The sequence below is a fragment of the Chaetodon trifascialis genome, chromosome 10 (assembly GCF_039877785.1).
Source record: "Chaetodon trifascialis isolate fChaTrf1 chromosome 10, fChaTrf1.hap1, whole genome shotgun sequence".
Taxonomy (NCBI): Eukaryota; Metazoa; Chordata; class Actinopteri; order Chaetodontiformes; family Chaetodontidae; genus Chaetodon; species Chaetodon trifascialis.
In genome coordinates this window covers 22211133-22231684 of record NC_092065.1, presented here as the reverse complement: position 1 = coordinate 22231684, position 20552 = coordinate 22211133, and the positions used below count along the sequence as shown (strand labels likewise).

General features: G+C 40.3%; 2 protein-coding genes across 4 annotated transcripts; both read left to right on the top strand.

The window, feature by feature from the left end:
- The first annotated feature begins 2623 nt into the window (after window positions 1-2623).
- Window positions 2624-8647, top strand: LOC139337516 (cytochrome P450 2J6-like). Its single transcript, XM_070972127.1, has 11 exons — window positions 2624-2785; window positions 3689-3851; window positions 4811-4963; window positions 5285-5445; window positions 6116-6184; window positions 6382-6486; window positions 6637-6775; window positions 7436-7521; window positions 7781-7882; window positions 8219-8360; window positions 8460-8647. The coding sequence occupies exons 1-11, from the start codon at window positions 2624-2626 to the stop codon at window positions 8645-8647; spliced, it is 1470 nt and encodes a 489-aa protein (XP_070828228.1).
- Window positions 8648-13663: 5016 nt separating this feature from the next.
- LOC139337525 (cytochrome P450 2D15-like) lies at window positions 13664-19556 on the top strand. 3 transcript variants are annotated; one of them, XM_070972148.1, is made up of 12 exons: window positions 13664-13825; window positions 14711-14873; window positions 15616-15618; window positions 16095-16244; window positions 16344-16504; window positions 16870-16938; window positions 17577-17681; window positions 17787-17925; window positions 18351-18433; window positions 18597-18698; window positions 19051-19192; window positions 19301-19556. In XM_070972148.1, the coding sequence occupies exons 1-12, from the start codon at window positions 13664-13666 to the stop codon at window positions 19477-19479; spliced, it is 1458 nt and encodes a 485-aa protein (XP_070828249.1). In that variant the 3' UTR covers window positions 19480-19556. The 3 variants fall into 3 exon arrangements, with proteins under 3 accessions (XP_070828249.1, XP_070828248.1, XP_070828247.1); XM_070972147.1 differs by lacking the exon at window positions 15616-15618 and having other exon boundaries at window positions 16080-16244; XM_070972146.1 differs by lacking the exon at window positions 15616-15618 and having other exon boundaries at window positions 16080-16244; window positions 16870-16962; window positions 17601-17681.
- Window positions 19557-20552: the final 996 nt, after the last annotated feature.

The following is a 20552-nucleotide window of genomic DNA, read 5'->3' as shown; positions in this document are numbered from 1 at the left end:
CATGAACATGTAAGCAGCATTTTAATGGAGCTGGTCCACTTGAAGCTAAATTTACCAACTTTATATGTTGCTGAGTCGTTAAATTCATGTAAAATCCATATCTGTAAAGTACTTATATCTGCTCCACAAGTGTTATGAACTAAATGAGTATAAAATACTCTATAATATTTGATGTTACTCCCCATAAAAGTGTCAAGAGTCTTAAAAGCAGATTTCTATCAATGTGTGTGACAGGAGTCCAGTAACCAGACAACAAGACAGTTTCTTCTGGAATAGATCAGGGACAGCTACAGTAACAGCGGGACAATCGCCTCTGCTCCTGAATGGCTTTCAGGGCAGAGGTCGACCATGCTGTTGAGGAGATGGGGTCGGGAGAGGTGGTGTCCACGCTGTCTATGACCTGCTGGCCATCCCTCGACCTACTCCTTTGACACCTCCTGTCCTGTTCCTGTTGGGTTGGAACTCAACATCTCCCTTGAACCAGTTGAGGATCAGGGTCGAGGGTATGGTGGGTGTTTCCCCCTAGGAACAGTTCCTCAAGTGGTTGAGCAGCAAAACGTATTATGATTGTATACCTGCGTGTGGCAGATTCTCCATGTGTGTTTTTCCTCCAAAGATGTCACAGCAGCTCATTTGTGCGGTTCTTAGGGAGGGGAAATCCTGACACCTGGTGGACAGATGTGGTGAGGCTCCCTGACGGATTCACCCAAAACCTACGCTGTGTTGGACAACTGTAAGTAACGCAAACAAATCAATGTAAAGACACACACAAGTAAACACAGAGACTGAGCTTCAGTTTGCATTGTCACACACACACTCTTTCAACTGTCCGATGCGTCTGTCTGTCTCTCTTTATCTGTGTAGGAATGGAGAGCTGCTGTATGAGCTCCCACAGGTTTTCCCTCCATCTGCCTTTGCTGCTGCTCCACCCAACACCTCCAACTGAAAGTAAGTTTGCTTTGGACAGTTTGGATCAAATTGGATGTTTCTCTTTTTTCTGACTGGCTCTTGAATAATTATTTAAGCAACTCTAGTACTCCATAGAGAAGATTTATCTGTGGGGATGGACATAGTTAACCAAAAGCCCTGCCTGGGTACCAAAAGAAAGAAGAAAAAAGGAGGAGGAGAAAGAAGGCTGAGCCATTCTTTGAGATGTTTGAGAAGATTGCTGTCCAGTGAAAATGGCCTCAAAAGGAGTGGGTGACTCCCCTACAGGGTTACCTAGCAGGGAAGGCTCAGGAAATGTATGTTTCTCTAGCAAGAGTCAGACTGATGACTATGATGTTTGACAGACAATCCTATAAAAGCATGTGAGTTAGCTCCAGAGAAACAGTGGTTCAGGAAACAACTTAGACAGACTTATTTGGACTTTGCACAAAGCCTGCCAAAGGTCATGCAAACATACTTGAATGACATGGATGTTAAAACCTGTGGCAATTGTTGGTAAAGCAGGCTTGGAAATGTTTGATGGCTTCCTGTCTGATGGGATGGTGGCAGTTGAGGAGGAAGGGGTGGCTGAGACTCCTGTTATGGGTCTCAGAGACACAGCATGAAGACAACATGGTAACTGGTAGTATTAATCTGCCTGAAACATCTGCTACGGGGATATTTGTAGCTATTAAAATTTTTGGAGGTGCTTATAGTGGCCACCTACATGTTTGTAGTATAATGTGCTCAGGTGGGAGTGGTGCCTGAATTACTGGTGAAGGGTGTTACCTTTCTTTAGACTTATGACTTAGTTCTTGACCAGGTGGGGGTAATGACCCCCTCTTGTGTCCGACTACTTCTGAGATTGCAGAGACCATTGATTTGGAGGGGGAATATCCAGAAGTCTTCCCAGTCTGTGCAGCCACCTGTTCACAAACTAAAGCCCTCACAGATCTTACTGCTAATGTTGAGGATGATGCAGTAGCAAATGCACCGGTTGTGGAGGTGTCAGGATTATAGGACCCTCTCCCAGTTGATTTGGCAGACACAGTATTTATCAATTGGTGTGGTGTGAATCACTTGCCAGTGTTGAATGTGACAGGGTAAAACCCCTAGCACTCAAAACAGCACACGGACTGAAGTCTTAACAAAATGCAGTTTATGAAGAAAAATAACAATAGTCTAGTATTTGAAAATGATCGTTTTCTGTTAAAAAAAAAAATCTGTTTGCATGTAAACGAGAGGCCAAACCGCATGAAAACATATGCGTTTTCCCTAAATGTAAACATAGCCTCAATAACTAGTCCCAGAACGAAGAGCCCGTGCCTTCAGACAGTGCCCCAACCACATTTCTGTTTTCCCAGATTGGGCAGGTATTAATCTGTGCAGCTAATCAGAAGGCACATACTCACAGGCAACAGAGCGGGGGAGAAACAGACCCAAGAAATCACACATGGTACCCCCATGGAACTAATGGGAACAAATCAAATAAAGTCAAAGTTTATAATAGATTGTTGAAGCCAAAGCATTTCAGAATTTGTGCCTCTCATGGTCAGTGAATGTTTTGTTCAAGTTCTCATTCACCTTTAACACAGGCAAGCAAAGTGCACAGCAAAGTGCTGGAAGAGGCAGGGCTATGAGTTGAACTACACTTTCAAAGCAAGTCAGTCAGCTTGCCTCTACAGTCCATTCCACAATGTTTGCTTCAATTATTCTGCTATGGCTCTGCGTCTTCTACGTCATCCTTCAGTTCATATCCCGGAGGCCAAAGAACTTTCCACCAGGGCCCCCTGCTCTGCCGATATTGGGGAACATTTTGCACCTGAGCCTTGAGAACCCCTTGAAAGACTTTGAGAAGGTAAGAAAATCACTGAAATAAATGATGTTGGTCCTCTGGTGCTTCTACTACACCTTTTTAACCTATTGGCTGTAAGTGTAAAATAAAAGCATGTATGAAAGCCACTAAAATCTTTGCACTGCAAAATAAGGTCTGAACCAGGCAAGGTTCACTCAAATCAGCACTATTGCTGATGTGTGATATATCATAGGTTGTCTGAACAGAGTTGACTGCCAGTGACCTTGATTCATGGCCAAAGGTACAAGCTGTGCACACAGGGTGTTAATGGATGACTCAAAGGTGTTGTTAAGCCAATATCTGTGAGGAGATTTTAAGATTTCCAATGTGAGGGAATGTCAAAAGGGACACTGCTGTTGATTATTCATAAATGTAGTTTTGTTTTGTTTTCCTGTGAGCACTACAAATAAAATTCCACCCCAAAAGTCCAGAGGTGGTGGCCAAAGTTTCAGCAGTTATCTCAGTGCTGGGCAAACAAAACCAAGTTCAAGGCTACAGGACACAAGCTGTGTCTGGCAGAAGGCTCTCCATAATGTCCATTGATACCTGCCACCTTGAAAACAAACAATGACTCAGAGCTTCCTCCTTCAGGATGGAGATCTTAATTTTTAGTCTGTGCAATGAAATTACTTAATTGGCGCTCCAGCAACTAATCTGCACCCTTTGTAGTAGCCAATGGTTATACTAGTGTCTGATTATTTTTTACCTGATGAGTCTGCTCTGGTGTCTTCTTTTGCCATGCCGCAAGCCAAATTTCCCATGTGAGATAATGAAAACTGAACTGCACTAAGTGAGCAAATATGTATTTGTGATTTCAGTGAATTGCCTCTTTTAAAGAGTAATATCCATCTGAACTTATGTGATTATATATATATTTTAACCTCTGATGTGTCATCTTTGTCCCAGCTGAGGAAGTCTTATGGAAATGTCTACAGTCTGTTCTTGGGTTCCAAACCAGCTGTAGTCATCAATGGGGTGAAGGCCATGAAGGAAGCTTTGATGAACAATGCCAATGAGTTTGCTGGACGCCCCCAAGACATATTTGTCAGTGATGCCACCCAGAGGAAAGGTACAATAGACATGATATGTCATTGTGCAGAGAATGTGTTGTTCAACCTATTTTTTTTTTTTTTTTTAAGCCATTGGACAGTCACACTATATATGTCAATAATGTGTTTTTTTGTGTGCTTGTACTGTATACATTGATGGGGATTGTTACCAGTATAATAATACATCTTTATCTACAGGTGGGGAAAAAGGGAAAAAAATGAAAGCAAGAGTTAGAGTTTGTTGGAGTTCACTTTGAGCAATATTTGTTTGTGCAACATGCAACTCACTTTGCCAGAAAAAGGGAGGTAGGGCTATGTTTTTTTACTGTATGCATTGATGGGATTGTTACCAGTATAATAATACATCTTTATCTACAGGTGGGGAAAGAGGAAAAAAATGAAAGCAAGAGTTAGAGTTCGTTGGAGTTCACTTTGAGCAATATTTGTTTGTGCAATATGCAACTCACTTTGCCAGAAAAAGGGAGGTAGGGCTGTAACTGATAACTGTTAACAATCAGTCAGTTAATCAGTCATCAAGCTTGCATAGAGAAATTAATTTATGCAATATTTACTCTCAGTTCTGAGAAAAACATCTGACCACTCCCTATCCAGCAGGTCTACACATCGTTCTAATAGGCCGACTTTTCTTGTCACTGCAACTCTCAACTTGATCCCAGTTAATATGTTGGCAAGGGGAGCACCTGTTTTGCTTAACATCTGGATGCCAGTCTGTCTGCCATAACTTTGTCAAAGTTCATTATTGAGAGTAGGAATACATCAGATGGGAATGGAGAGATAGCATCCATCACCATCAAGGCCCCCCAGTACACCTAGGAATTAGGGTTAGGGTTAATTTCCTCTAGGTTAGCAGCTAATGATGTTACTACTGATCAAAAGCCTTTTCTGCCTCAAGTGATCCTACTTCCTAGTCTTTGAAATCTCACACTGTATGCTCTTTGTGAAACTATGCCTGTTGTAGGAGTAATTCTGGCAGATTATGGCTCTAGTTGGAAGGAGCATCGTCGCTTTGCTCTGATGACCTTGAGGGACTTTGGTCTGGGGAAGAATTCCATGGAGGAGAGGATTCATGGGGAGATACAATACATCATTAAAACACTGGAAAAGAGCATTGGTATATCATCCGTAGATCCAAGGTTGACTATATTCAGTGACACTGACATCTGGGCACCACAAATATTCTAATATTAATTCAGAATATTACAAGGTGTATTTTGATCACATATTTCCATTGATGTTAATCAATGGAAATGTGTGATGGATGGAAATGGATGTTAAAGAGTCCTTTTTAAAGAGGCCCTCTTCCCACTCCCTGCTCACTGCATGAGCTTGTGTTGCCACATTGAATTTTGTATTGTGTTATTGTTAATTTAATGTTCTTTTCTATTCTTGTTTGATGCTGTGTCATACTTTATCTACATGATCTATTTTACAGGCAAAACCTTGAGTCCTCAAGTTATGTTTCACAACGCGGCCTCCAACATCATCTGTCAGGTTCTGTTCGGTAGACGTTACGAGTATGACGACAATTTCATCAAAGTAATTGTTCAGTGCTTCACTGAGAATTCCAAGATAGCCAATGGACCATGGGCTATGGTGAGTCAAAGCATGTTCAGAGGGTACCAACTCTGGCTCGAAGGCTAAGTTTAGCATGCTAACATGCTCACAGTGACAATACTAACATGCTGATCTTTAGCACAGATAGTGTCTAAGCATGCTAACTTGTTAATTGTCGGGAATGGAATTGATGGGAATGCCATTCATTTTGCAGGTTTTTGATTGTGTTAGGTATTTGAAAGTGATAGACAAATCTTGACCAGACGATGAGTCCAGAGCAAAAGTCAGACGATCACCAAAGCTATTACATTCAATCCTTAGGGGAACAGAATCTCTATACAAGATTTCATGGCAATCCATCCAATAATTGTCACTTAAAACTACAAATGTGAACCTTGTGGTGGCATTAGAAGAAAAGTCCAGACATCAGGTGTTTTAAAAACCTAAGATACCTGAACTCCTGCACTTGAGACTTCTGGAATTGAGTGGAACATTTTTTGTGAGAGAGAACATGGTGCTGATATGTGTGTCATACTCACCTGCACAGCGCACCAGAGCACATTGAAGATTAGAGTTTTGATTAGAGGACTTTGTCACCTCATTTAATTATTGCTTATCTGTTTATAGCAATTCATACCAGACAGCAGAATCTGCATGTTTGAATACAAATAAACTAATGATTTATTATTATTATTATTATTATTCACAGATTTATGACTCTTTTCCCATGATTCGTAAGCTGCCACTGCCCTTCAACAAGGCCTTTAAGAATATTGAGGTATGTTAACTGAAAAAAAAATCTCGAAAAAAAGCCTGAATTAAAAATTAAATTTAGATATTTTTATTTAGATATATTTTATAATATATTTTTTATATTTTTTTTTCCAACTTCACACACATATGATGACAACCACCACGTACACACTTTTTCAGTGGAAAAAATGATTAACGCAAATTATGAATGTTGACTTTCAGACTTGTCAGAAAATTGCAAAAGGCTTGCTGACTGAGCACAAGAAAACCAGAGTCTCTGGAGAGCCACGAGACTTTGTTGACAGCTATCTGGATGAAATGGAAAAGGTGTGTGCATGTGTGTGCATGTGGGGTTAAAAGACTCAGCTCACTACAAAACATTTGCATGTTTGGTGTTGAGTGTGTGTGTTCATCAGTTAGGTATAATTACATTTAATATTTGTCTGTCTAAAAAAAAAATCATTCCCCTCTTTTTAGAGAGGTGATGATGGTTCCTCATTTTCAGAAGACCAGCTGAGTATGTACGCACTAGATCTTCACTTCGCTGGTACTGACACTACCTCCAACACCCTGCTTACGGGTTTCCTCTACCTTGCAACCTACCCACACATACAAGGTATGCCTGCACCTGTAAATATGGGTTATTACTTTACTGTCATTGGCTCCATAGCTCTACCAAGGTCAGACATTTTTCAGAGAAGACATGTCAAAATATCTGCTGTGGAAAAGGCCTATCAATGACAAGACCAATACGAAGAGCTCAAGACCAATCAAAGAATACATTTGACTTTTTAATGAGAATATGGACAAAGCAATCACTCCAAGTATAAAAAGGCACTGTGAGTCATAGAAATAGCTCAGGTACCCTGTAAATCCTGCAGTCCATTTGGCAAAAGCTTTGTCCCCTTTGTCACATTCCACAGTTCCAATAACAATCATGTATCTAAATGTATCTGTTGTATGTGTGATGTATCCACAAAGCACATGTATTGGCAGGGTTCTCATTACCCTCCAGGATTCTTGCAAGAACAAAGAGATCCCTAGAGTAAAAACTGCATTTCTTATCCTTGATCTAAGGCCCAATAATTACCTTGAGTCTCCTTTCCAGCAATGTAGCATTGTCTTTCCAACATAGGCCTCTTTCACAGAAGACAGTTTCACATGTCACAGTATGAAAAGTACAGGTGTAAAAAAATCCTTATAACCCTCTGTAACAGAAATAAGGTGATGCTAACAGTTATCATATTCCTCTGCCCCCCTCTGCTGTATCTCTCAGAACGTTGTCAACAGGAGATAGACAAGGTGTTGGAAGGGAAGGACCAAGCCACTTTCAACGACAGACACCACATGCCTTATGTTCAGGTATATCAGATTTCTCAGATTTTGCTTTCATGTTATGCATTTACTTTGCTTATATTAGAGGCCCTCTAATATACACTGAGCAAATCAAAAATTTGGAGATCAAGTGTGATCATTACTCTAAACATACTGCTGTCAGCCTCCTATATTGGTTATTGGTTTGCTTTTTTTGCGGTTGAGCTACTGAGAGCCTGCATTGCTTTTTTGCATTTCTGCAGTCAGATCAAGCATAAGAATGTTTTTTAAATCTCTCTTCATGCAGGCAATGATCCACGAAGTGCAGAGGATAGCCAACACTGTCCCACTAAGTGTCCCACACTCTACGACTACAGATACAGAGCTCATGGGATATTCCATTCCCAGGGTAAGAAGCAGCTGGTGTTGAATAGTTTTTGGCAATGGTGACAGTAGAGTTAGGTGTTGTGGTAAGAAGCCTCACAACACTGTATGGCTTTTTTGTAGAAACTTAATTTGTAAAAATGTTGCAAATCTAATTCATATTTAATCACAATTTACTATATTTCACCGATTGGAAGAAAACAGTGGTGTCTTTCAATGCAGGCAACAAATTACCATTCTGTTTGTACCATTCTTGAGTCACAGCACAAACATTACCTTTACTTAAGTAAATCTTAATCTCTTACAAATATTTTCTGCCTTCCTCTGTGCCTTTTCTTCTTTTGCTTTAATTTCTCCCCAGGGGACACTGATCATTCCTAACCTGACATCTTTGCTTAATGAGGAGGGACAGTGGAAGTACCCCCATGAATTCAACCCTGAAAATTTCCTCAATGACCAGGGAGAGTTTGTTAAACCAGAAGCCTTCATGCCGTTCTCTGCAGGTAAACAGTATGTTTCTCATTGTATCCCACCTGCAGTGGCGTGCCCAGATATATAACCAAACTGTTGTAGATGACTGTGAGGTCTTCTTTGTGTCTCAGGTCCTCGTATGTGTCTCGGAGAGGGTCTGGCTCGTATGGAGCTCTTCCTCATCATGGTAACGCTGTTGAGGAAGTTTAAGTTCATCTGGCCTGAGGGTGCTGGAGAGCCAGACTACACTCCAGTCTATGGGGTTACTCTGACTCCCAAACCCTATCACATGAAGATCCAACTCAGGGCAGCACAGTAAGGAGGAGCCAACAACATGCTGGCTAACAACAACAAGCTAACATGTTAAGCTATCTAGCATGCAACCTTTGCATGCTGCTTGACCCATCAAACAACAATCAAACCATCTTCCTCAGTTAACTTACCATAGTAACATACACCCCTCTCTCTAATATCACCAGCTCACGCCATCTGCTTTCAACATGCTAGCTAAAAACACATGATAACTAGAATGTGTTGAAGTGAAGCTATAACTGAACACAAAGGACATGTTAATTTCACACTAATTCACTTGGTAAGCTTTGGGGGAGATGGACACACATTATAAGTTTCTGCCAACATGGACTGGGCTAGTGTTATGATCTTTGATATGCATATTTACTGGCTGATTCATGTATTCCTGGCATGTATAGATATTAGTGCTGTCAATCGCGATCCATATCATGAAAGTCGTAGTTAACTCGGGATTAATCGCACACTTTTATCTATTCTAAATGTCCCTTTAATTATCATTTTAATGCTCTTATCAACTTGGAAAAGTGGATAGGCTTGCTCTGTGCAAATGTTTTTTAATTGAAAAAAACAGCGTGTAGTGTTATATTTCACACTAACATTCTCACTTTGAGTAGTCATTCACATTTGAATGAATCAAAATCTCAAACAATTTAACACTGTCAATAAATACTTGGTTACAAAAAAAGCCCCTTCAACAACCCTTTCTAAGGGATCAAAACAGGGTGATACGAGATAAAGTTACAAAGTGCACGTTATCGCTATTATCGATAAACTAGGACTCAGGCTATAGTGCAGTTAAACCATGGCTTAAACTTTCCTTTCTTAAGTTTCCTTTGAACATAACAGCATCCATACGCCTCTGTCGAAAGCCATCCATTGCTGCCTGGTTTTGACAAGGAGGCGGCCGAGAATTCGCATTCGCCGTGCGTTTGGCCATCAAGTGGTATTTCAGACTGGATGTGCTACGGTGATAATTCAGTTCACACCAACAATACACACAGATAACTTTGGTCTTGTCAGTCGACCCATCTGGCAACTTCTTGAAACTACACTTTCCATTCAGAATCTTGTTCACATCCATTTTGGTGTTTCGCGCTTGACATCCACACAAACCGGTAGCCTACTTTTTTACAGCTAGCGATAACATTAAAATTGATTTGCGTTAATGTGTTAATAACGTGATATTTTTGACACCACTAATAGATATGTAACTGATTCGTATGGAATTTATATAATGAAGGCCATTGTGGCCAGTTTGTCATGTTTTTAGTCTGGTGTGTCACATTCCTTTTTAAAAATGTAATACTAGTGAGAATAGAACAGTGATTTAACTGTGTGTTTAATTGTATGAAAAAATAAAATATAATCTCAACAAAATCTTATCAGTCTTCCCATTTTTTTTTTTTTAAGAGACTATACATTATACACCAAATGACAAAATAAATAAATGGATACAGTGGAAAGGCATTATGGTCTCAACTATGACTGACTGTGACTGTGACTTGACTATGTTCTAAAACATGACCATATGGTAAATTCAACAAAATGGCTCTCTGTCACAGTCAGTAAAACTGTGTAAACTTGTTTTTTAGGCATGTACAATGGGAGACCAAAGGCTTCATAAATGTGCTGCAGTTTTACGGTGGTACTCTAATATAACTGTACTAATTGTACTGTCTAATTGTACTGCTCTAATGGATGTAGGCTACCTGATGAATGTAATTCATTTTAAAAAGTTAAACATTCTCTGCTACGGAAGCGCATTGCATTCACTGGATAAAAAAATAATTAGACACCTTATCTCATAATTATGAGAAAAGATCTCATAATTGCAAGAAAAGATCTCGTAATTAAAAATCTCATAATTGCGAGAAAAGATCTCGTAATTACGAGATCAGGAAAAGATCTTGTAGTTAAGAGATAAGATAAAGAAAAAGGAAACATCTGTAAATTCTCTCTCATTGACAATGATGGTGCTATTGCAGCTAATCTGCTATTACTACCTTCTCAGTTTGAGACACTGGGAAATACTGATGTTTCTTAAAAATGAGGATGGTATTAATATTAGTCTGTCAACACTGCGCAGGCATCTCAAGTTGTTAGGATTGTTCAGGCGGAAAGCCCAGTCTGACGTGCTGGTTGTAGCTCTCTTCCTGCAGGAGCAGTTGAACCAACATGGGATGCTTCATGGATACGAATTCATGCATTTGAAATGCTTCCCTATGCTTCCATACCGATGTGCCACCTTTTCTCGTAATTACGAGAAGCCAGTGACAAAATTAAAATTATCCTGATTTAATCATAGACTATATAAAGTAGAGCTGACTCTGGTCCTTGTGTCATCCAACAGACTCCAGCCTGTCTTCCAGGTGAACTCCTGCATAAGTCCTGCATAAGGCCCCTTGTCAGCACATTTGTCTTGGTTATGTTTATTTGCAGAGGGTCCAATCTGCACCAGCCAAAAAAGTCATCCACCAGGCTTATTTTCCTCCTTCTGTTATCCATTAGCACATCCCACGATAGCAGGGTCATCAGAAATTTCCTGCAGGTTGCATGACCTGCCAGAGATCAAAGTACAAGGTGTAATCAGAAGTGGGAGAGGACAGTGGGGCAGATTTGATGGTAAATACGTGCTCAGAATAAGTGCACGCCCAGAGTAAACAGGCAGACTGCCAGTCATGTCCAGCAAAGTCGCAGCAAGTTCAGGCAAGTCTAGACATGGCCATACAATGCCCATATTCCTATATTTTATTTTTTTAACTTAGCTGGGCTGGGACACCAATAGTTACAGAAAACATCATCAAATAAACAGGTGGCCGAGGAGAAGTACTTGGCAACAGGCCAACAGTAGACCCCAAGCAAAATATAATGGTGTAAATCCCCAGGTATGGCAAAATAAAAAAGAAGGTTAAGGGAGGCTCCTGAGATGAAGGTTTTCCTGTATTGCATGCTTATACAACCAAATCTACAGAATTGCACCAGACTGTGCCTGAATCTTTGTTTTATTTTGTCTGTTTAACTCCAGCATCATGTAATGTAGCTCTATATTGATGCTGTCTTTCTTAATTCTACATCAACCCACATTGTTTTGCACCACTGCTATCAACGCTAATATATGCTCACATTATCCATTTCATCTGGTGCAATTTCTAAGTTGTATATTTGTCTCAACTGTGCAATGACACTATTTATTATCCATATCGTCAACAGTACTTTTATAAACTGTATATATTGTGCATAAACATAATCCCATAGTATTTCTTCAGTGCAATACAACATATGACATCAGTAGTTTTCTCATAGGAATACATTTTTATGGCAGAAGAATTTTTATGGCATTTACTAATTTTGTTTTTCATAATCTGTACAAATGTACATATACATAGTGGTTTTTCTATTCTGTATCCTGTATACTTTTTATTTTTACCCCTTTATGCCACTGTGCTTGCTCTTTGTAATACTTGCTGACTGTGATGCCTGAATTTCCCCAGTGTGAGATCAATTAAGTCTTATCTTAAAAGGGTGATATGGGTGGTGAGAGTTATACTATATTGTGTGAATTGTAAGTGTTACGATCCCGGCTTCCTGTCTCTCCCTGTGTGTCTCCTCTCCCTTTTCCCTGTGTGTGTGTCTGTCTGTCTACCCCTGGATCCATGGCTGGGCAGCCCCTCACCTGCTGCCAGCTCCTCCCACTGCGACTCACCTGCAGTCACTCTCCCTCATCAGGGAGAGTATTTAAGACGTGGACTTCCTGCTCCTCGTCGCCGGATTATTCCTCATCCCCATGTCGAATTCTGGTTGTTGGTCCGTAAGTACAAGTCTCTTTGTCTTTCTCTCTGGTTATCAAAAGTCTTTATTTAGTCCTTCGTTTTTTCCAGCCTCTTACGTGCTGTGTTTTTCTTTTTCAGTGCCTGTCTGCCGCTTCCACGCGTGCCTCGTGCCATACCCGCTTCGTCGGTGCTCCCTTAGTTCATCCACTCCATTTGAGTGCGTCTTTTGTTTTCTTCGTCCTCCACTCCGTTTGAGGGCGCCTTTTGTTTGTTCATCATTCCGCTCGTTGAGCGTGTTTTCTGTTCTTCGTTTTGTTAATAAATTGATTACTTGGTTTTACACAATCCCTGCCTCTGGTTCTGCATCTCTGGGTCCTAATACTCGGCGGCTGTATAGCCCTAACAGTAAGGGGTTTTGAGCAATATTCAAAGCTACAATACAAGAGGTCCTCTTCAAACTAAGGATGACTCTTCCTTCGGTTTATTGGATAAATTTTACATTTCCAAGGAGTTGGCCATGTCATATGTGGTCGTGTTGCATCTCTTTGAGGTTTTTTTTTTGTGTGTGTGTCTCTTTGTGGCCATTCTATCTCTGTGGACATTTATGTCTTTTTTTTATTGGTAGTTTGTGTTGCTTTATGGTTGTTCTACATCTCTCTTGAATTGTTTCGGATCTCAAAAGCAGGACCAAACCAGACTGTTCTCTTCAGCTCAAAATTGAAGGAATCCATTTTTTGTATGAGTACGAGATTAAGTCTAAATGATCCATCAAAGTAATTGAGTCGATACCTGACCCTTTCAGAAACTTGGGAAGCTCTTCACAACTGAAACTGAACAATATTTTGATGGCAATGCAGTGTGCTGGGTACTGATGGTAAATTCAACATTAGGAGCCTGGAAAGTTGTTCATATTCATGAGGACTGAGGAACAAAAATATCTCCAGAACTTTTATTGCTTTATTTGTTGTGTTCCTGATAACTGTTGTGATCAGACTCTTATCTGCTGGCTGCTGCTGCAGATGTTTATGGTGGCTCTGAAGGTCAAAACACAATGATATTTCACAAGACAACATTTCACAAATCACAGCACACAAAATATCATTTAGTTTTGATCTTTACGCCTAGGTATTCAGGTCAAATCAATCCAGTAAACTTGACTGAACTCTCTATGGGTCACATGACTGTGCAAAGGTCATGTGCTTGTAAAGTTAAAATACTGGCAGAGGAGACAGTAGGTTCATTAGAATCACATCATGTTTGCATCTGTGGCTCTGCTCTTGGCGGTGGTTTTGCTCTTGCTGCTCCTGGGTCAGAACCGCAGACCCAAAAATTTCCCTCCAGGCCCCCAGGCCTTCCCCATCATTGGAAACCTGCTGGAACTCAATCTGGAGAACCCCATTGCAGATCTGAACAGGGTAACGTTGAGTGATTGTTACCATAAGAATTCTTTAAGATTTAACAGAGCATCATATTGAAAAAGTGGTGATTATTTTTGCCTCTGTGCTTTTGCTATGTGTTCATACTGTATGTGTTGTTTACATGATCTCTGTTTTTATAGGTTTTAGCCAGAGATTGGGAAAATTGTGGATTTTACTCATTGCATAATTTTAGTGTAATAGCCTTTGTTTCACACCAGTGGCAGAAAATGCTATGCTGCTGTTGTTCTTATCCCAAAATGACCGAAGACACTCATCTTGGGTGACTTGGGTCATGGTGACTCTGTTCACATACATCATATACAAGCCCAATTCTAAAAAAGGTGGGCTGCTGTGTTAAACATAAATAGAATAGACCAGTGGTTCCCAACCTTTTTTCCTTGAAGCCCTCCTTGCCTCTGTCCAATACAAGCCAGGCCCCCCAACTCCAACTCCTACCTGCATACATGCACTAAAAGAATAAAGTCATTAATTACAAACTTTTATTTGCAAAAATAAAAAGCAGTTAGGTTTTTTTTCTTTTCCAAATGGGTGTGTTATTGGTATATTATAAATTTAATGTGCACAAATATAATTTTGGTAACTCACAACCTCAGTGCAGATAAAATTGTGCGCATCCTTTGTGATCTCTGGTACCAGGTTGGGAACCACTGGAATAGTGTGTGATAACATACTCAATATAAAACAATATATTTAATATTTTACCTCATCAATGTCATTGATTTGATTAAGGACGCTATTACTCGTATTAACGATAACTTGTTAATAACTGACTCATTATGAAGGCTGATGATTGTGCTGAATAAAGGTCAGTCACCTATGCCCCTGTAATTATACAGTACTCTCCTGTGCCTCTGTCTTCAGTTGGCCAAACGCTATGGTAATGTCTACAGCATGTTCATTGGTCCCAGGCCTGCAGTCATCATCAATGGGGTGCAGGCCTTGAAAGAAGCCCTGGTCAACAAAGCTGCTGACTTCTCTGGCAGACCACAAAACCTAATGATCAATCATGTAATACAACCGAAAGGTAAAGAGGGACCATTTGACCTTCTGTGTGTTTGTCTCTGCAGAGGGATTTCTGATTCATGGTACATGCCATTCCATTGTAATAAATATGGTGTCCTGTCACTCCGTGCCATTTTGGATTAATGTCAATGGTGTTGTAATCAAAACAGTCAAATAGTATTTTATTATACTCAGTGACGTATCACCAAAATCTGTGCCCCATACACAGTGTTGTGCCTGAACGCGTTCATTGAACGATGGTTCATGAACTCGCTCATATTTTGGGTGAACGTGAACTGAACGTACTGTATTACTGCCTGATGAACATTACTGTGAACTCGTTCATTGTTGTGTCTGTGAACGGCATGCTCTCAGTTTAATATCGCTCAATGGGACGCCAGATCCCAGATCTACATATAAAAGAATGTATGTATAAAAGAACTATGAACTAGTTCATTTTTGGAACGGTGAACTTAGTTCAACATTTTTAATTATGAACTATGAACTGAACTAGTTAATTTTAAAATTTGTGAACTGAACTTTGAACTAGGCTGCACGGTGGCGCAGCAGGTAGTGCGCGTGCCTCACAGCAAGAAGGTCGCCGGTTCGATTCCCGGGTCAGACCTTTCTGTGTGAAGTTTGCATGTTCTTCCCGTGCATGCGTGGGTTTTCTCCGGGTACTCCGGCTTCCTCCCACAGACCAAAAACATGCTCATGAGTGTGAGTGTGAATGGTTGTCTGTATGTGCCCTGCGACCGGTCCAGGGTGTACCCCGCCTCCTGCCCGTTGACAGCTGAGATAGGCTCCAGCCCCCCTGCGACCCCGAAAGGGATAAGCGGCATAGAAAATGGATGGATGAAACTTTGAACTAGTTCATGTAGAAAGTGAACTTTCCCAACACTGCCCATACACACATAGCCTCCCCCTTCCCCTTTTAAAACATGCACTGTCTTATCTACAACTCTATCAAGTAAACACATGCACCCGTATGGTGTTAGATTTACTTACTTTTATTACTAACTATGGAAACAGACTTCATTGGAGTCAGTCGTTTATTTGCAGAATAAAGGTGTTTGCTCTTGATGCCATCACATTCCCAGCATCTACTGGCAGCTCAAGCAGTTGTTAATTATAATGTGGACATTAAAACTTCACTGAAACTTCATTCAGTGCATGAAAGCGAGCGTGTCTTTCCTTCTAAGCTCTAAATTGACCCTTTTGCATGCAGCTAATGCTCCCGGAGTGATTCTGGCAGATTATAACAATGTATGGAAAGAGCAACGACGCTTTGGTCTGATGACCCTGAGGAACTTTGGCCTTGGGAAACAGCTCATGGAGCAGAGCATCCTGGACGAGACACAAAACATCATAAAGATACTGGAGCAGAGTGTCGGTATGTCTACTCTATGAACGCAATACAAATGTGGCTAAACATATGAAACAGACATCTTCTAGGATGTAGGATCTATCACTGTTCATGTTGTTTTACCAGGTAAGACGATGAATCCCAAAAAGCTGTTCCACAGTGCAGCCTCCAACATCATCTGTGGAGTTCTGTTTGGAATACAGTTCGACTACGACGATGCCGTCTTGAAGGAGTTTGTTAAATTTTTTTATGACAGCTCCAAAATGTTCAACGGGACCTGGAATATGGTGAGTCGCATTTTTGACCATAAAACCACTGAATAAATAGCATCACTGCTATAAATTTTGAGTAAATATCATATGTAAACTTTCTCCCTGAAACAGTGTGACATGATGAATAAACTGTTATGTTTAAGTTGAATGGTCAGCATTAGCTCATTTATAACGTGCAAGAACAAAAAGAAGTGGATTTGGATCTCAGTGCTTCAGAACTTTGTACCTTTTATTATTAAGCCATTTTGCCAATCAACCAATTTATCAATTGCTACTGAGCACTGCAGGAAAATGTCTTGTCTTTGAATCACAAGTAACATGCCTGGAAAAAATGTGTCATAATACGTAAAGCTAATTTTTCATTTATCTCTCCCATACAGATTTATGACACTATTCCCCTGGTACGCAACCTGCCACTGCCCTTCAACAAAGTCTTTCAGATGTTCAGGGTATGTTTTGCCAAACACTTCAAAGTCTGCTACAAGGCAGACAATGACTGATGGGTTAAACTGATAGCAAGTGGCTTTATAAGGCTGCTAAATGCTACTGTTAGCATGCTAAAATGCTCACAGTGAAAAGCTTAGCATGGGAAGGACGGATGGTAGGAAGAAGGAAAAGTTAAGGGGAAAAAGACACCAACTAATGGAACAAATAAGAGAGAAAGAATGAATGTATTGTTGTGAAGTTGGCAGCAGGATGATATATTATTAGCATATCATGCCTGACTGACTGAGTCAGGCTCTGCAGTAAAGTGAAGGGACTTTGCAGAATGACACAGTTCTAACTTAATGGGGTTGCAGAGAGATCAGAGAGATTTGAATAAGGACTACAACATGAGTTTATTTACATCTTTAAGTGCTTAAAAACAGCAAAACTTCACAAGACTGCTGAATAACACTGTTGTCATGTTACTGAATATGAATAATATGAAATCCCTGTGTCAAGATTTTTTGGCTTCACATTAATGAGTACGTTCCAAAAATACAAAGGTTGTGGCCCCAGAAAACAAAACACAACTATGTGTCCTTGAAACACCTTGAATTGTTTATTTAAAACATTTCTAAAAGTGAAACTTTCCTCTTGCCAGTCTGCACGTGAAAAACGTTCAGAGATGATGGCTGAGACCAAAAAGACCAGAGTTCCTGGTAAACCACGACATTTCATTGACTGCTACCTGGATGAAATTGATAAGGTGTGTGTCTCTAGCATGGTGTTGACCGTTCAGTCATTTTAGCTGCAGTGGTGCTGACAGAATGAACAGTGTTCACTCACTCTTCCTCTCTGCCTGTCTTCAAAGAGAGGAAACGATAGCTTGTCATTTTCTGAAGACCAGCTTTGTACATATCTTGTGGATCTTCACTTTGCTGGGACCGACACAACCGCCAACACCGTACTCACTGCCTTCCTCTACCTAATGAATTATCCAGAGGCACAGGGTATGTCTATCCATCATCTGTCACTCTGCACTTGATGCAGCCCTGCGAGAGGCATGGCTCTCCAGATGACAGAGTCCAGCAATATAAAATATCAGTCTGAACAATATCAGTATTTTTGACATTTTTGTTGTTTGCAGTTTGCAGATAATGTATTCTAATGACTTTGATGAACCCTTACTTTTGGTCTAGCGCCACCATTGGACTGACATTTGTAGTTTTGAGTGAAATATCTCTTTTTTTGTTATTATTTACTTATTTTTGTTTGTCCAATAATTTTGGTTTATGATCAAATACCTGCAATACCATTCCCATTGGCCTCAACAGTTCAGAATGATATGTAGCACATAAAGACAAATCTTGCAGAGTTCTCTCCTGTTGTCTCACTCTTTGTCTCCCACCATCCATTCTGTGTCTGTAATCCTCAGAGCGATGTCAGCAGGAAATCGACGAAGTTCTGAATGGGAGGGACGTCAGCTTTGAATGCAGGAACCAGATGCCTTATGTGCAGGTATAAAAATTACTGGGTCATATTCAAATCAATATTTAGACCTCTATTTTGTGTGTAATATTTTGAATTTTAAAATCCTGTGACGTGTGAAATCAGTTATTTTACGTATGTGAGAGTTACACTGCGACAGTGTGATGCTCTGACAGCTGTCTCTGTCATGCAGGCCGTCCTTCATGAGGTCCAGAGGTTGGCTAACACTGTTCCTCTCAGTGTTTTCCACTGCACCACTAAAGACACAGAGCTAATGGGATACTCCATACCCAGGGTAAGCATAAAATATCAATTGTCAATGTAATATCTGTCCTAGAGTCTCCATTCCTTTCACCACTTGCTAAAACCTCTGAAAAATAAATATTTGCAAGGATGATTTCCTGCAAGAATATATATTTTTAACTTTAAATCTAACTTCTAAAATTTTGTCCAAACACTGTGAAATCCAGTGCCGTTACGTTACGTTAAGTGGGTGTGAGACATTGTCCTGCTTAGTCAGCAACTACAACAAATGTGCGTGAATGAAAGGATGACAGGAATGTGTCTGATTTTCATATCCAGCAGAGTCATAGTTATGTGTTTACATTTTAATAGCCTTCGTCTCCTCTTTGTTTATTGCTCTTCAGGGAACCGTTGTCATCCCCAACCTGCACTCAGTGTTGAATGAGGAGGGCCAGTGGAAATCCCCCCACGGATTCCACCCTGAAAACTTCCTCAATGAGAAGGGCGAGTTTGTGAAGCCAGAGGCTTTCACGCCTTTCTCTGTCGGTGAGCGAAAATGAGTACATGAGATAGACTGAAAGATAAATTGGAGGTTGGACTGAGGAAATATCATTAGGTCATAGAAAATATACATGTGAGTATCTTTACCTGCAGGTCCTCGTATGTGTCTTGGAGAAGGTCTGGCTCGAATGGAACTCTTCCTCATCGTAGTGTCTCTGCTGAGGAGGTTTAAGTTCATCTGGCCTGAGGATGCAGGAGAGCCAGACTACACTCCAATTTTTGGAGGGACCCAGACCCCCAAACCATATTCCATGAAGATCCAACTCAGATAGACTACTGAGAGAAACAGTTAAGACAGAGATCAGCCTAATACTACAATTTACTGAATCATTGAACAAAATTCAACTTTTCAACATAAAACCAGTCTTTTTTTTTTTTTTTGGACTATTTTATTTTCATTTTTGCAATATTTACAAACATATCAATATACCAACAGGTAAGGTAAGGTATTTTCAAAAACGTGTTGTATTGTTTCCCGAGACAATATGTGATTTTTTCCAGGGGGATGCAACTATTCATCTCAGAAGACCACCTGTCAATAAAAAGAGGGGAATCAGATTTCCATGACACTGCAATCCACTTCTTGGCCACACACAGAGCAATCTCCATAAATTTGAGTTGTGCATTGTTTAGAGAACCGCGAGTACATGTAAAGTTCCCCAATAAACACAGTTCTGGGTCCAGTGGGATACTAACTCCTGTGATCCTGGTTAAAGTGGAACAGATATCATACCAGAAAGGCCTCACTTTGGTACAGTGCCAGGTACAATGTAGAAAGGAACCAACATAAAACCAGTCTTGATTAAAGTTACATTCATCAATATTTTTCTGATTAATAGATCAAACTGATGTTGAGTACATAAGGGGGCTCACTGGCAGTGACAAATCTACAGAGAATCTTAACCAACGCTGCAGTTTCCTTCAGCTTTGCCAAGCTTTATTGTGTCTTTCAGCTTGTTGTTTTGGTTTTACAACCCATGACTTTGTTTGTTTCAGTCCCACGGTTCTCATCAACCCTAGTTTACTGCATACAGCTGCTCTTTACAGCCGTTTACTTGTCCAGCACCAGACAACAAATAGCCAGAGTTAGCAACTGGTTGCTGAATGTAGTGGAGCACTTAGCAGCTGAAGAGTCAAATATTTCCCTCAGGGGTTGGGAGAGACCAAAAACAGAACTAAAAGAAGAGTCAGCATTGGACTTGGACATTCACCAGGATACCAGAAACACATCTTATTGACACAACAACAGTTGTGTCAATAAACATCTGCTAGACAACAAATGTAGCACATCAACTAAAAGTTATTATTGTCAACTTACTGTTCAGTGGTTCATTAAGCTAATTAC

What these genes read in the sequence shown, in the direction of transcription:
- LOC139337525 (XM_070972147.1), top strand. Translation starts at nt 13,664, where the DNA reads ATGTTTGCATCTGTGGCTCTGCTCTTGGCGGTGGTTTTGCTCTTGCTG. An exon ending in TCATGTAATACAACCGAAAG is followed by an intron (nt 14,874 to 16,079) that starts GTAAAGAGGGAC and finishes TTTTGCATGCAG; the next exon opens with CTAATGCTCCCGGAGTGATT. An exon ending in ACCAGATGCCTTATGTGCAG is followed by an intron (nt 18,434 to 18,596) that starts GTATAAAAATTA and finishes TCTGTCATGCAG; the next exon opens with GCCGTCCTTCATGAGGTCCA.
- LOC139337516 (XM_070972127.1), top strand. Translation starts at nt 2,624, where the DNA reads ATGTTTGCTTCAATTATTCTGCTATGGCTCTGCGTCTTCTACGTCATC. An exon ending in AGGCCTTTAAGAATATTGAG is followed by an intron (nt 6,185 to 6,381) that starts GTATGTTAACTG and finishes GTTGACTTTCAG; the next exon opens with ACTTGTCAGAAAATTGCAAA. An exon ending in ATCTGGATGAAATGGAAAAG is followed by an intron (nt 6,487 to 6,636) that starts GTGTGTGCATGT and finishes CCCTCTTTTTAG; the next exon opens with AGAGGTGATGATGGTTCCTC.